We start from the raw sequence: 15,598 nt of genomic DNA on the forward strand, positions 1-15,598 counted from the left end.
CATAACACTCCAACTTTTATACTCGATACTCCGATTTATAAAGGCCAATGTACCAAAGGCACTCTTTACGACCCTATCCACCTGTGATGTCACTTTTAGGGAATTCCGTACCTGTATTCCCAGATCCCTCTGTTCAACTGCACTCTTCAGAGTCCTACCATTTACCCTGTACGTTCTACTTTGGTTTGTCCTTCCAAAGTGCAATATCTCATACTTGTCTGTGTTAAATTCCATTTGCCATTTTTCAGCCCATTTTTCTAGTTGGTCCAAATCCCTCTGCAAGCTTTGAAAACCTTCCCAACTGTCCACGACACCTCCAACCTTTGTATCATCAGCAAATTTGCTGATCCAATTGACCACATTATCATCTAGATCATTGATATAGATGACAAACAACAATGGACCCAGCACCGATCCCTGCGGCACACCACTAGTCACAGGCCTCCACTCAGAGAAGCAATCCTCCACAACCACTCTCTGGCTTCTTCCATTGAGCCAGTGTCTTATCCAATTTACTACCTCCCCATGTATACCTAGCGACTGAACCTTCCTAACTAACCTCCCATGAGGGACCTTGTCAAAGGCCTTGCTGAAATCCAGGTAGACAACATCCACCGCCTTCCCTTCATCCACTTTCCTTTCCTGTGGAGCTTGCACGTTCTCCCTCGTGTCTGCGTGGGTTTCCTCCGGGTGCTCCGGTTTCCTCCCACAGCCCAAAGTTGTGCGGGTTAGGTGGATTGGCCGTGCTAAATTGTCCCTTGGTATCAGGACAACTGTCGAGGGTGAATGCATGGAGTTAAGGGGAGAGGGCCTGGGCGGGATTGCAGACTCGATGGGCCGAATGGCTTCCTTCTGCACTGTAGGATTCTATGATCAAGGAATATGAGTTCTATGAGCTCAGAGCTGTGAGCTCTGGGAGGTGGCAGTTGCTTTCTGCTCTTTGTCCCACTGCCCCCTTCTCTTATACCCTTGATGACATATCAATATCAAAGAACAAAGAAAATTACAGCACAGGAACGGGCCATTCGGCCCTCCAAGCCTGCACCGACCATGCTGCCCGACTGAACTAAAACCCCTACCCTTCCGGGGACCATATCCCTCTATTCCCATCCTATTCATGCACTTGTCAAGACGCCCCTTAAAACTCACTACCGTATCCGCTTCCACTACCTCCCCCGGCAACGAGTTCCAGGCACCCACCACCCTCTGTGTAAAAAACCTGCCTCGTACAAATCCTTTAAACCTTGCCCCTCACACCTCAAACCTGTGCCCCCCTAGTAATTGACTCTTCCACCCTGGGAAAAAGCTTCTGACTATCCACTCTGTCCATGCCCCTCATAATCTTGTAGACTTCTATCAGTTCGCCCCTCAACCTCCGTCACTCCAGTGAGAACAAACCAAGTTTCTCCAACCTCTCCTCATAGCTAATGCCCTCCAGACCAGGCAACATCCTGGTAAATCTTTTCCGTACCCTCTCCAAAGTCTCCACATCCTTCTGATAGTGTGACGACCAGAATTGAACACGATATTCCAAGTGCGGCCTAACTAAGGTTCTATAAAGCTGCAACATGACTTGCCAATTTTTAAACTCAATGCCCCGGCCGATGAAGGCAAGCATGCCGTATGCCTTCTTGACTGCCTTCTCCACCCGCGTTGCCACTTTCAGTGACCTGCGTACCTGTACACCCAGATCCCTCTGCCCATCAATACTCTTAAGAGTTCTGCTATTTACTATATCTTTCCCATCTGTATTCGTCCTTTTGAAATGCATTACCTCACAATAGGATTGGTCCTAGATTGCCAAAAATGTCAGATTTAAATTTAATAGGTTCTTGGTATCTAAAGTGCCTGATTCAAATTGATTAGCTGAATTCAAACAATTCGAAAGCCTGTGGCCTTCGGTACAAATGTTTCATTTTGGGTACTCTATGTGCTTGCACTTCCAAAGGGACCATGGAATGTTTTCTCCTCTTCGCATTTTGTACCATTTTACAAACACCAAATTTGAACATTCTACTTTTCAATCTACAATTGCTCTACTCAACTTTGCAACACTATAACAGGGTGGCCAAAACTGTACGCAACACTCCCAAGTGAGGCCTCACCAACAACATATACAACTGTAACATAATGTCCCAACTCCGACACCCTGACTGACGAAGGCCAGTGTGCTAAACACCTTATCATCAAATCATAGAATTCCTACAGTGCGGAAAGAGGCCATTCGGCCCATCGAGTCTGCACCGACCACAATCCCACCCAGGCCCCATCCCTGTAACCCCATGTATTCATCCTGCTAGTCCCCCTTGCATTAGGGGTAATTTAGCACGGTCAATCCACCTAACCCGCACATCCTTGGACACTAAGGGACAATTTAGCACGGCCAATCCACCTAACCCCCACATCTTTGGACACTAAAGGACAATTTAGCATGGCCAATTCACCTAACCCCCACATCTTTGGACACTAAGGGACAATTTAGCACGGCCAATCCACCTAACCCCCACATCTTTGGACACTAAGGGACAATTTAGCATGGCCAATCCACCTAACCCCCACATCTTTGGACACTAAGGGACAATTTAGCATGGCCAATTCACCTAACCTGCACATCTTTGGACACCAAGGGACAATTTAGCATGGCCAATCCACCTAACCCCCACATCTTTGGACACTAAGGGGCAATTTAGCATGGCCAATCCACCTAACCCCCACATCTTTGGACACTAAGGGGCAATTTAGCATGGCCAATCCACCTAACCTGCACATCTTTGGCCACTAAGGGGCAATTTAGCATGGCCAATCCACCTAACCCCCACATCTTTGGACACTAAGGGGCAATTTAGCATGGCCAATCCACCTAACCTGCACATCTTTAGACACTAAGGGACAATTTAGCATGGCCAATCCACCCAACCTGCGCATCTTTGAACACTAAGGGACAATTTAGCATGGCCAATCCACCCAACCTGCGCATCTTTGGACACGAAGGGACAATTTAGCATGGCCAATCCACCTAACCCCCACATCTTTGGACACTAAGGGGCAATTTAGCATGGCCAATCCACCTAACCTGCACATCTTTGGACACTAAGGGGCAATTTAGCATGGCCAATCCACCTAACCTGCACATCTTTGGACACGAAGGGACAATTTAGCATGGCCAATCCACCTAACCCCCACATCTTTGGACACTAAGGGGCAATTTAGCATGGCCAATCCACCTAACCTGCACATCTTTGGACACTAAGGGGCAATTTAGCACGGCAAATCCACCTAACCTGCACATCTTTGGACACTAAGGGGCAATTTAGCACGGCAAATCCACCTAACCTGCACATCTTTGGACACTAAGGGGCAATTTAGCATGGCCAATCCACCTAACCCCCACATCTTTGGACACTAAGGGGCAATTTAGCATGGCCAATCCACCTAACCTGCGCATCTTTGGACACTAAGGGGCAATTTAGCATGGCCAATCCACCTAACCCCCACATCTTTGGACACTAAGGGACAATTTAGCACGGCCAATCCACCTAACCCCCACATCTTTGGACACTAAGGGACAATTTAGCATGGCCAATCCACCTAACCCCCACATCTTTGGACACTAAGGGACAATTTAGCATGGCCAATTCACCTAACCTGCACATCTTTGGACACCAAGGGACAATTTAGCATGGCCAATCTACCTAACCCCCACATCTTTGGACACTAAGGGGCAATTTAGCATGGCCAATCCACCTAACCCCCACATCTTTGGACACTAAGGGGCAATTTAGCATGGCCAATCCACCTAACCTGCACATCTTTGGACACTAAGGGGCAATTTAGCATGGCCAATCCACCTAACCCCCACATCTTTGGACACTAAGGGGCAATTTAGCATGGCCAATCCACCTAACCTGCACATCTTTAGACACTAAGGGACAATTTAGCATGGCCAATCCACCCAACCTGCGCATCTTTGAACACTAAGGGACAATTTAGCATGGCCAATCCACCCAACCTGCGCATCTTTGGACACGAAGGGACAATTTAGCATGGCCAATCCACCTAACCCCCACATCTTTGGACACTAAGGGGCAATTTAGCATGGCCAATCCACCTAACCTGCACATCTTTGGACACTAAGGGGCAATTTAGCATGGCCAATCCACCTAACCTGCACATCTTTGGACACGAAGGGACAATTTAGCATGGCCAATCCACCTAACCCCCACATCTTTGGACACTAAGGGGCAATTTAGCATGGCCAATCCACCTAACCTGCACATCTTTGGACACTAAGGGGCAATTTAGCACGGCAAATCCACCTAACCTGCACATCTTTGGACACTAAGGGGCAATTTAGCACGGCAAATCCACCTAACCTGCACATCTTTGGACACTAAGGGGCAATTTAGCATGGCCAATCCACCTAACCCCCACATCTTTGGACACTAAGGGGCAATTTAGCATGGCCAATCCACCTAACCAGCGCATCTTTGGACACTAAGGGGCAATTTAGCATGGCCAATCCACCTAACCTGCACATCTTTAGACACTAAGGGACAATTTAGCATGGCCAATCCACCCAACCTGCGCATCTTTGGACACTAAGGGACAATTTAGCATGGCCAATCCACCCAACCTGCGCATCTTTGGACACGAAGGGACAATTTAGCATGGCCAATCCACCTAACCCCCACATCTTTGGACACTAAGGGGCAATTTAGCATGGCCAATCCACCTAACCTGCACATCTTTGGACACTAAGGGGCAATTTAGCATGGCCAATCCACCTAACCTGCACATCTTTGGACACGAAGGGACAATTTAGCATGGCCAATCCACCTAACCCCCACATCTTTGGACACTAAGGGGCAATTTAGCATGGCCAATCCACCTAACCTGCGCATCTTTGGACACTAAGGGGCAATTTAGCATGGCCAATCCACCTAACCTGCACATCTTTAGACACTAAGGGACAATTTAGCATGGCCAATCCACCCAACCTGCGCATCTTTGGACACTAAGGGACAATTTAGCATGGCCAATCCACCCAACCTGCGCATCTTTGGACACGAAGGGACAATTTAGCATGGCCAATCCACCTAACCCCCACATCTTTGGACACTAAGGGGCAATTTAGCATGGCCAATCCACCTAACCTGCACATCTTTGGACACTAAGGGGCAATTTAGCATGGCCAATCCACCTAACCTGCACATCTTTGGACACGAAGGGACAATTTAGCATGGCCAATCCACCTAACCCCCACATCTTTGGACACTAAGGGGCAATTTAGCATGGCCAATCCACCTAACCTGCGCATCTTTGGACACTAAGGGGCAATTTAGCACGGCAAATCCACCTAACCTGCACATCTTTGGACACTAAGGGGCAATTTAGCACGGCAAATCCACCTAACCTGCACATCTTTGGACACTAAGGGGCAATTTAGCATGGCCAATCCACCTAACCCCCACATCTTTGGACACTAAGGGGCAATTTAGCATGGCCAATCCACCTAACCTGCGCATCTTTGGACACTAAGGGGCAATTTAGCATGGCCAATCCACCTAACCTGCACATCTTTAGACACTAAGGGACAATTTAGCATGGCCAATCCACCCAACCTGCGCATCTTTGGACACTAAGGGACAATTTAGCATGGCCAATCCACCCAACCTGCGCATCTTTGGACACGAAGGGACAATTTAGCATGGCCAATCCACCTAACCCCCACATCTTTGGACACTAAGGGGCAATTTAGCATGGCCAATCCATCTAACCTGCACATCTTTGGACACTAAGGGGCAATTTAGCACGGCAAATCCACCTAATCTGCACATCTTTGGACACTAAGGGGCAATTTAACATGGCTAAACTACCTAACAGAATCACAGAATCCGACAGTGCAGAAGGAGGCCATTCGGCCCATCGAGTCTCCACCGACCACAATCCCACCCAGGCCCTATCTTCACAACCCCATGTATTTATCCTAGCTAGTCCCCCTGACACTCAGGGGCAAATTAGCATGACCAATCGACCTAACCCCCACATCTTTGGACTGTGGGAGGAAACTGGAGCACCCGGAGGAAACCCACGCAGACACGGGGAGAATGTGCAAACTCCACACAGACAGTGACCCATATCGGGAATCGACCCTGGGTCCCTGGCGCTGTGAGGCAGCAGTGCTAACCACTGTGCCACCGTGCCACCAACCTGCACATCTTTGGGCACTAAGGGGCAATTTAGCACGGCCAATCCACCTAACCTGCACATCTTTGGACACTAAGGGGCAATTTAGCATGGCCAATCCACCTAACCTGCACATCTTTGGACACTAAGGGGCAATTTAGCATGGCCAATCCACCTAACCTGCACATCTTTGGACACTAAGGGGCAATTTAGCATGGCCAATCCACCTAACCTGCACATCTTTGGACACTAAGGGGCAATTTAGCATGGCCAGTTCACCTAACCTGCTCATCTTTGGACACTAAGGGGCAATTTAGCATGGCCAATCCACCTAACCTGCACGTCTTTGGACTGTGGGAGGAAACCGGAGCACCCGGAGGAAACCCACGCAGACACGGGGAGAAGGCGCAAACTCTGCACAGACGGTGACCCGAGCCGGTAATCGAACCCGGGTCCCTGGCGCTGTGAGGCAGCAGTGCCAACCACTGTGCCACCGTGCCGTCCTTATCAATGTCTTTCCTCTAACAGGATGGCCAAAACTGTACACACTCCCAAGTGCGGCCTCACCGATGACTTATACAACTGTAATATAATGTCCCAAGTCCTATAGTCAATGTCCTGACTGATCAAGGCCAGTGCACTCGACGCGTTCTTCACCACTCTGTCTACCTGTCCCGCCGCTTTCAACAAACTATGTACTTGTAGTCCGAGGTCCCTCTGTTCCTCAACACTCGCCAGGGGATGTTGAGGGTGCGGAGGGTCAGGGAAAGGCGTTCGAGGTTACCCCGCAAAATGGAGAGGGGTGCGTGGGGGAAGGAAGGAAATGGCGACGGGAACACGTGTAGGAGCACAGGAAGAGGGTAGAGGAGGTGCGAATGGGGGGGACAGAGGCCTGGGAAAAAAAGAAAAAATGAGGCGGGGGGGGGGGGAGGTGGATGACAGTCTGAAATTGTTGAACTTGACATTGAGACATTCCGCCCCCCCCCTCCGCTCCCTCCCCCCCCTCCGCTCCCTCTCCCCCCCTCCGCTCCCTCTCCCCCCCCTCCGCTCCCTCCCCCCCCTCCGCTCCCTCCCCCCCGCTCCCTCTCCCCCCCCCCCCGCTCCCTCTCCCCCCCCCCTCCGCTCCCCCTCCCTCGTCCCCCCAGGTCCCTAATTGTAAGGTGGTGGGGGAGGGGACTGTTCCCCTGCCAGACTTAGAAATCAGAATCTTAGAAACCCTACAGTGCAGAAGGAGGCCATTCGGCCCATCGAGTCTGCACCGACCACAATCCCACCCAGGCCCCACCCCCACATCCCTACATATTTTACCCACTAATCCCTCTAACCTACACATCTCAGGACACTAAGGGGCAATTTTTACCATGGCCAATCAACCTAACCCGCACATCTTTGGACTGTGGGAGGAAACCGGAGCACCCGGAGGAAACCCATGCAGACACGGGGAGAATGTGCAAACTCCACACAGACAGCGACCCGAGCCGGGAATCGAACCCAGGTCCCTGGAGCTGTGAAGCAGCAGTGCGTAACAACTGTGCTACCGTGCCGCCCTTCATTGGAACAGTGGGGCAGAGCAAAGGCAGTGAGATCAGTTTCAGAGTGCGTACTCTGGGTGGCGCAGTGGTTAGCACTGCTGCTTCACAGCTCCAGGGACCTGGGTTCGATTCCCGGCTCGGGTCACTGTCTGTGTGGAGTTTGCACATTCTCCTCGTGTCTGCGTGGGTTTCCTCCGGGTGCTCCGGTTTCCTCCCACAGTCCAAAGATGCACAGGTTAGGTGGATTGGCTGTGCTAAATTGTCCCTTAGTGTCTAAAGATGTGTAGGTTAGGTGGATTGGCCATGCTAAATTGTCCCTTAGTGTCCAAAGATGTGCAAGTTAGGTGGATTGGCCATGCTAAATTGTCCCTTAGTGTCTAAAGATGTGCGGGTTAGGTGGATTGGCCATGCTAAATTGTCCCTTAGTGTCCAAAGATGTGCAAGTTAGGTGGATTGGCCATGCTAAATTGTCCCTTAGTGTCTAAAGATGTGTAGGTTAGAGCGATTAGCGGGGTAAATGTGTGGGGTTACGTCGATAGGGCCTGGGTGGGATTGTGGTCGGTGCAGACTCGATGGGCCGAATGGCCTCCTTTCTGCAACAGAGGGATTCTATGATTCTACACCGACCCTCGGAAGCACGGGCTTGCATCTCGATCGGAGGGCACGCGGTGCGGAGTAATGACGGGAACAGGTTGGAGGGTGACCCCCCCAACTTTGGTGCCCTTCCACTCACTCTCTCTCTCTCTCTCTCCCAAGGATCTATTCAAATCCTTAGTTCCAACATCGAAGGGCTTCAAGTTGGAGATCGGAACACCATGAACGTATCCGTGACGAGAAAGGGCAAAAAAAAGGGCAAACGATAGGTCCAACATATTGGCACGCCGCTCTCCACCCCCCCCCCCCAACCACCACCACCGACGCCCCACGTAGCCCGACCTCGCGGATCGTTCCAGAATCCTGCACTCCGAGGGACGCCATTTCCTGGACCGGAGAGAAGTGGCTCCGACAGTGACAATTTAATTGTATGTGGAGTCTTTGCACCTCTGTCCTGGCCCGGCTGAGCTACCTCATGACGGACACCAGCAATTGGAGACCATTCAGCCCCTTGATCTTCCTCGGTCCCCAGTAATATCCTGACTGAGCTTCACTCTGTTGTCCAATCCCCACAACCTTTGATTCCCGGAGATATCTCGCTCCTGTAAGTACTTCAATAGCAGACGGCCTTCAGGCCTCTCTCCGTGTTGTAGAGGGAGCGTAGCGAAGTTTTAACTGGCAGGACCCTTAAGAGGTCATAGAGCCATCGTCGTTTACAGCATGGAAACAGGCCCTTCAGTCCAACTTGTCCATGCTGCCCCTTTTATTAACCACTAAGCCAGTCCCAATTGCCTATATCTCTCATCTTACCCAGGTAAGAGTATTGATAGTAAGGAGTCTCGCAACACCAGGTTAAAGTCCAACAGGTTTATTTGGTAGCAAATACCATAAGCTTTCGGAGCGCTGCCCCTTCGTCAGATGGAGTCTCCACATCAAGAGTATCGATAGGCAGAGGGATCTGGGCGTACAGGTACACAGGTCACTAAAAGTGGCAACGCAGGTAAACTGACATCGTTTAAGACTTACCTGGATAGTCACATGAGCAGCCTGGGAATGGAGGGATACAAACGATTGGTCTAGTTGGACCAAGGAGCGGCACAGGCTTGGAGGGCCGAAGGGCCTGTTTCCTGTGCTGTACTGTTCTTTGTTCTTTGAAGGCATACGGCATAGAAATCATAGAAACCCTACAGTACAGAAAGAGGCCATTCGGCCCATCGAGTCTGCACCGACCACAATCCCACCCAGGCCCTACCCCCATATTCCTACATGCTTGCCTTCATCGGCCGGGGCACTGAGTTTAAAAATTGGCAAGGCATGTTGCAGCTTTATAGAACCTTAGTTAGGCCGCACTTGGAATATAGTGTTCAATTCTGGTCGCCATAGTACCAGAAGGATGTGGAGGCTTTGGAGAGGGTACAGAAAAGATTTACCAGGATGTTGCCAGGTATGGAGGGCATTAGCTATGAGGAGAGGTTGGAGAAACTTGGTTTGTTCTCACTGGAACGACAGAGATTGAGGGGCGAACTGATAGAAGTCTACGAGATTATGAGGGACCATGGACAGAGTGGATAGTCAGAAGCTTTTTCCCAGGGTGGAAGAGTCAATTACTCGGGGGGCACAGGTTTAAGGTGCGAGGGGCAAGGTTTAAAGGAGATGTACGAGGCACGTTTTTTACACAGAGGGTGGTGGGTGCCTGGAACTCGTTGCCGGGGGGAGGTAGTGGAAGCGGATACGGTCGTGACTTTTAAGGGGGCGTCTTGACAAATACATGAATAGGATGGGAATAGAGGGATATGGTCCCCGGAAGGGGAGGGGGTTTTAGTTCAGTCGGGCAGCATGGTCGGTGCAGGCTTGGAAGGCCGAATGGCCTGTTCCTGTGCTGTAATTTTCTTTGTTCTTTGTTCTATATTCACTGGAGTTTAGAACATTGATCAAAATGTATAAAATTCTGACAGGGTTTGACAGGGTAGATTCAGAAAGAATGTTCCTGATGGTGGGGTGAGTCCAGAACTAGGGGGTCATAGTTTGAGGATGAGGGGAAAACCTTTTAGGACTGAGGTGAGGAGAAATTTATTCACCCAGAGGGTGGTGAATGTGTGGAATTCACTCCCACAGAAAGTAGTTGAGGCCAAAACGTTGTGTGATTTCAAGAAGGAATAGCTCTTGGGGCAAAAGGGATCGAGGGATATGGAGGGAGGGGGAGGAATCAGGATATTGAATTGGATGATCAGCCATGATCAAAATGAATGGCGGAGCAGGCTCGAAGGGCCGAATGGCCTCCTCCTGCTTCTAGTTTTGATGTTTCTATGTGGATGTAATTTAGTGTGGTTGTGGAAGATATCACTCCTTGTCTCCGTCCAAAATGGCTGCTTCCTTTGCCCGAGACCGTGCCACTTGTTGAGGGAGGTTTTGATTTGGTTTATTATTGTCGCACGCATTGGGATTCAGTGAAAGGTACTGGGGGGGGAGGGGGTGGGGGGACGGGGATGGGGAAGCGACCCTCCCAGCAAGCTGAGCTGGTCCAGCACAGAAACGGGCTGGGAGACATTACCGGAGGCCGCTAAACGGGCTCCCCGCCCGGGCCGCCAACAACTCCCACGCGTCGCCGGCCCCACGTTTTTCGGAAATCGGCATGAAGCTGATTTGAATATCAGAATTGCAATTTCAATGTCATTCACGGGCCTGGAGGCCTTTTGAGAAATTCGGCACCCGGGCAACGCCTCCATTCCTCCACCAGAGGGCGGGAAACAGCCACCATGCTTCTTTATTTTTGGCGTAACAAATTAAACTAAATTTAACAAAGATGTGCAGGTTAGGTGGATTGGCCGTGCTAAATTGGCCCTTAGTGTCCAAAGATGTCGGGGTGGCACAGTAGCACAGTGGTTAGCACTGCTGCTTCACAGCTCCAGGGACCCGGGTTCGATTCCCGGCTCGGGTCACTGTCTGTGTGGAGTTTGCACATTCTCCTCGTGTCTGCGTGGGTTTCCTCCGGGTGCTCCGGTTTCCTCCCACAGTCCAAAGATGTGCGGGTTAGGTTGATTGGCCATGCTAAAAATTGCCACTTAGTGTCCTGAGATGCGTAGGTTAGAGGGATTAGTGGGTAAAATATATGGGGGTAGGGCCTGGGTGGGATTGTGATCGGTGCAGACTCGATGGGCCGAATGGCCTCCTTCTGCATTGTAGGGTTTCTATGATTTCTATGTGCGGGTTGGGTGGATTGGCCATGCTAAATTGCCCCTTAGTGTCCAAAGATGTGCAGGTTGGGTGGATTGGCCATGCTAAATTGTCCCTTAGTGTCCAAAGATGTGCAGGTTAGGTGGATTGGCCATGCTAAATTGCCCCTTAGTATCCAAAGATGTGCAGGTTAGGTGGATTGGCCATGCTAAACTGCCCCTTAGTGTCCAAAGATGTGCAGGTTAGGTGGATTGGCCATGCTAAATTGCCCCTGAGTGTCCAAAGATGTGCAGGTTAGGTGGATTGGCCGTGCTAAATTGCCCCTGAGTGTCCAAAGATGTGCAGGTTAGTTGGATTGGCCATGCTAAATTGCCCCTTAGTGTCTAAAGATGTGCAGGTTAGGTGGATTGGCCATGCTAAATTGCCCCTTAGTGTCTAAAGATGTGCAGGTTAGAGCGATTAGAGGGTGGGTTTATGAGGAGAGACTGAGTAGACTGGGATTATACTCATTGGAATTCAGAAGAATGAGGGGAGATCTTATAGAAAAGTATAAGATTATGAAGAGATAAGATAGAAGCAGGGAAGTTGTTTCCACTGGCGGGTGAAACTAGAACTAGGGGACATGGCCTCAAAATAAGGGGAAGCAGATTTGGGACTGAGTTGAGGAGGAACTTCAATCACCCAAAGGGTTGTGAATCTGTGGAATTCCCCGCCCAGTGAAGCAGTAGCGGCTACCTCATTGAATGTTTTTAAGGCAAGGATAGATACATTTTTGAACAGTAAAGGAATTAAGGGTTATGGTGAGCGGGCGGGTAAGTGGAGCCGAGGAAAAGATCAGCCATGATCTTATTGAATGGCGGGGCAGGCTCGAGGGGCCAGATGGCCTACTCCTGCTCCTAGGCCTTATGTTCTTGTGTCCAAAGATGTGCAGGTTAAGGGGATTAGCACTGTAAATAAGTGGGGTTAGGGGGATAGGTCTTGGTGGGATGCTCTATCGGAGAGTTGGTCCAGACTCAATGGGCCAAATGGCAGCCTTCTGTCGGGTTCTATGGTTCTAAGTGTATGTTTGGTTTCCTTAAAGACGGGTGGCAAGACTGCTCGGCAGACAGGCCTGCTATAAAGATTTGACAGCTATTGTTAACGGGGAGTGCAGCTGCCAAACCCTCTGTGCCCCACATTGCTGGCTCAGCTGGAAACTCCCCTGAACAATGTGTGCCGGCCACACCGTTTACCAACCTGGCTCATTAGCCCCGTCCCCTCCGACACCACCACATCCCCGACAGTCCCTGGTGGCAAGCGCGCAGAGGCCCGCAATCTCGGGTCGTTATCGAGGGTGGGATGTGGAAGTCGGCGCCACAAACACGGCTCTGTTTTGTGGACGTTGGGTTGGGCAAGAGAAGAAAGGAAGCGGGTTGACGTTCGAGGCGAACATCGCCGGGTCAGAGGTCGGCGACTGTGATAACGGGGGGGAGGACCATTTTGTTTCAAACACAAAAGATGCGGTCGAACACGAAATATTGCTCAGAAGTCAATGGTAATGAAAACAAAATAAAGGTTTGATTTGATTTATTATTGTCACATGTATTTGGTACACAGTGAAAAGTATTTTTTATGGCAAATGGAGTTTAACCCTGACAAATGCGAGGTGATTCATTTTGGTCGGACAAATTTAAATGTGGATTACAGGGTCAAAGGTAGGGTTCTGAAGACTGTGGAGGAACAGAGAGATCTTGGGGTCCATATCCACAGATCTCTAAAGGTTGCCACTCAAGTGGATAGAGCTGTGAAGAAGGCCTATAGTGTGTTAGCTTTTATTAACAGGGGGTTGGAGTTTAAGAGCCGTGGGGTTATGCTGCAACTGGACAGGACCTTGGTGAGACCACATTTGGAATATTGTGTGCAGTTCTGGTCACCTCACTATAAGAAGGATGTGGAAGCGCTGGAAAGAGTGCAGAGGAGATTTACCAGGATGCTGCCTGGTTTGGAGAGTAGGTCTTATGAGGAAAGGTTGAGGGAACTTGGGCTTTTCTCTTTGGAGCGGAGGAGGTTGAGAGGAGACTTGATAGAGGTTTATAAGATGATGAGGGGGATAGATAGAGTGAACGTTCAAAGACTATTTCCTCGGGTGGATGGAGCTATTACAAGGGGGCATAACTATAGGGTTTGTGGTGGGAGATATAGGAAGGATATCAGAGGTAGGTTCTTTACGCAGAGAGTGGTTGGGGTGTGGAATGGACTGCCTGCAGTGATAGTGGAGTCAGACACTTTAGGAACATTGAAGCGGTTATTGGATAGGCACATGGAGCACACCAGGATGATAGGGAGGAAATAGCTTGATCTTGGTTTCAGACAAAGCTCGGCACAACAACGTGGGCCGAAGGGCCTGTTCTGTGCTGTACTGTTCTATGTTCCATTCTTTTTGGCACACTATACAGGCAAAGCATACCATTCATCGGGTACATAGGAGAGAGGGATTTGATTTATTGCCACATGTATTTAGTATACAGGGAAAAGTATTGTTTCTTGCATGCTCTCCGGACAAAGCATACCGTTCATAGAGCACATAGGGGAGAAGGATTTGATTTGATTTATTATTGGCACGTGTTGAGATACAGTGATAAGAACATAAGAAATAGGAGCAGGAGTAGGCCATCTAGCCCCTCGAGCCTGCCCCGCCATTCAATAAGATCATGGCTGATCTGAAGTGGATCAGTACCACTTACCCGCCTGATCCCTATAATCCCTAATTCCCTTACCGATCAGGAATCCATCTATCCGTGATTTAAACATATTCAGCGAGGTAGCCTCCACCACTTCAGTGGGCAGAGAATTCCAGAGATTCACCACCCTCTGAGAGAAGAAGTTCCTCCTCAACTCTGTCCTAAACTGACCCCCCTTTATTTTGAGGCTGTGCCCTCTAGTTCTAGTTTCCTTTCTAAGTGGAAAGAATCTCTCCACCTCTACCCTATCCAGCCCCTTCATTATCTTATAGGCCTCTATAAGATCCCCCCTCAGCCTTCTAAATTCCAACGAGTACAAACCCAATCTGCTCAGTCTCTCCTCATAATCAACACCCCTCATCTCCGGTATCAACCTGGTGAACCTTCTCTGCACTCCCTCCAAGGCCAATATATCCTTCCGCAAATAAGGGGACCAATACTGCGCACAGTATTCCAGCTGCGGCCTCACCAATGCCCTGTACAGATGCAGCAAGACATCTCTGCTTTTATATTCTATCCCCCTTGCGATATCGGCCAACATCCCATTTGCCTTCTTGATCACCTGTTGCACCTGCAGACTGGGTTTTTGCGTCTCATGCACAAGGACCCCCAGGTCCCTCTGCACAGCAGCATGTTGTAAATTCTTTCCATTTAGATAATAATCCAATTTGCTATTATTTCTTCCAAAGTGAATAACCTCGCATTTGTCAACGTTATACTCCATCTGCCTGATCCTCGCCCACTCTCAGCCTGTCCAAATCTCTCTGTATTGTCCAAAAAGTATTGTTTCTTGTGCACTATAAGGACAAAGTGTACCGTTCATAGAGTACAGAGGAGAGAAGGACAAGGAGAGGGTGCAGAATGTCATGTTGCAGTCATAGCTGGGGTGTAGAGAAAGATCTCCAGGAAGCGTAACGGAGGACGTGCCCCTGTCTGCATCAACAGGGATGAAGTGAAAATGGTCGATAGCTTCAAGTTTCCAGTTGTCCAGATCAACTGTCCTGGGTCCTCTCATGCTGACGCAATTGTCACATATATTGGGATATGGTCAAAAGTATTGTTTCTTGCACGCTATACAGACAAAGCATACCTTTCATAGAGTACAGAGGGGAGAAGGATTTGATTTATTATTGTCACATGTATTGGGATGCAGTGAAAAGTATTGTTTCTTGCGCGCTATACAGACAAAGCATACCATTCATAGAGAAGGAAAGGAGAGGGCGCAAAATATAGTCATAGCTAGGGTGTCGAGAAAGATCAACTTAACGCGAGGTAGGGTCCATTCAAAAGTCTGACGGCAGCAGGGAAGAAGCTGCTCTTGAGTCGGTCGGTACGTGACCTCAGACTTTTGTATCTTTTTCCCGACGGGAGAAGGTGGAAGAGAGAATGTCC

The 15,598-nt window shown here is 49.7% G+C and overlaps 1 protein-coding gene across 1 annotated transcript in view; it reads left to right on the plus strand.

Moving 5' to 3' along the window:
- Window positions 1–9,606, plus strand: part of LOC144488025 (receptor-interacting serine/threonine-protein kinase 3-like) — a gene marked incomplete at its 5' end in the record, with an annotated part of 85,280 nt that extends 75,674 nt beyond the window's left edge. Inside the window, one exon of the mRNA XM_078206042.1 lies at window positions 8,475–9,606. Within this exon, the coding sequence (XP_078062168.1) occupies window positions 8,475–8,581 (107 nt within the window). The remainder of the gene's footprint in view (window positions 1–8,474) is intronic.
- Between the last annotated feature and the right edge of the window lie 5,992 nt (window positions 9,607–15,598).

Source organism: Mustelus asterias, unplaced genomic scaffold, assembly GCF_964213995.1.
Source record: "Mustelus asterias unplaced genomic scaffold, sMusAst1.hap1.1 HAP1_SCAFFOLD_1223, whole genome shotgun sequence".
Lineage (NCBI taxonomy): Eukaryota > Metazoa > Chordata > Chondrichthyes > Carcharhiniformes > Triakidae > Mustelus > Mustelus asterias.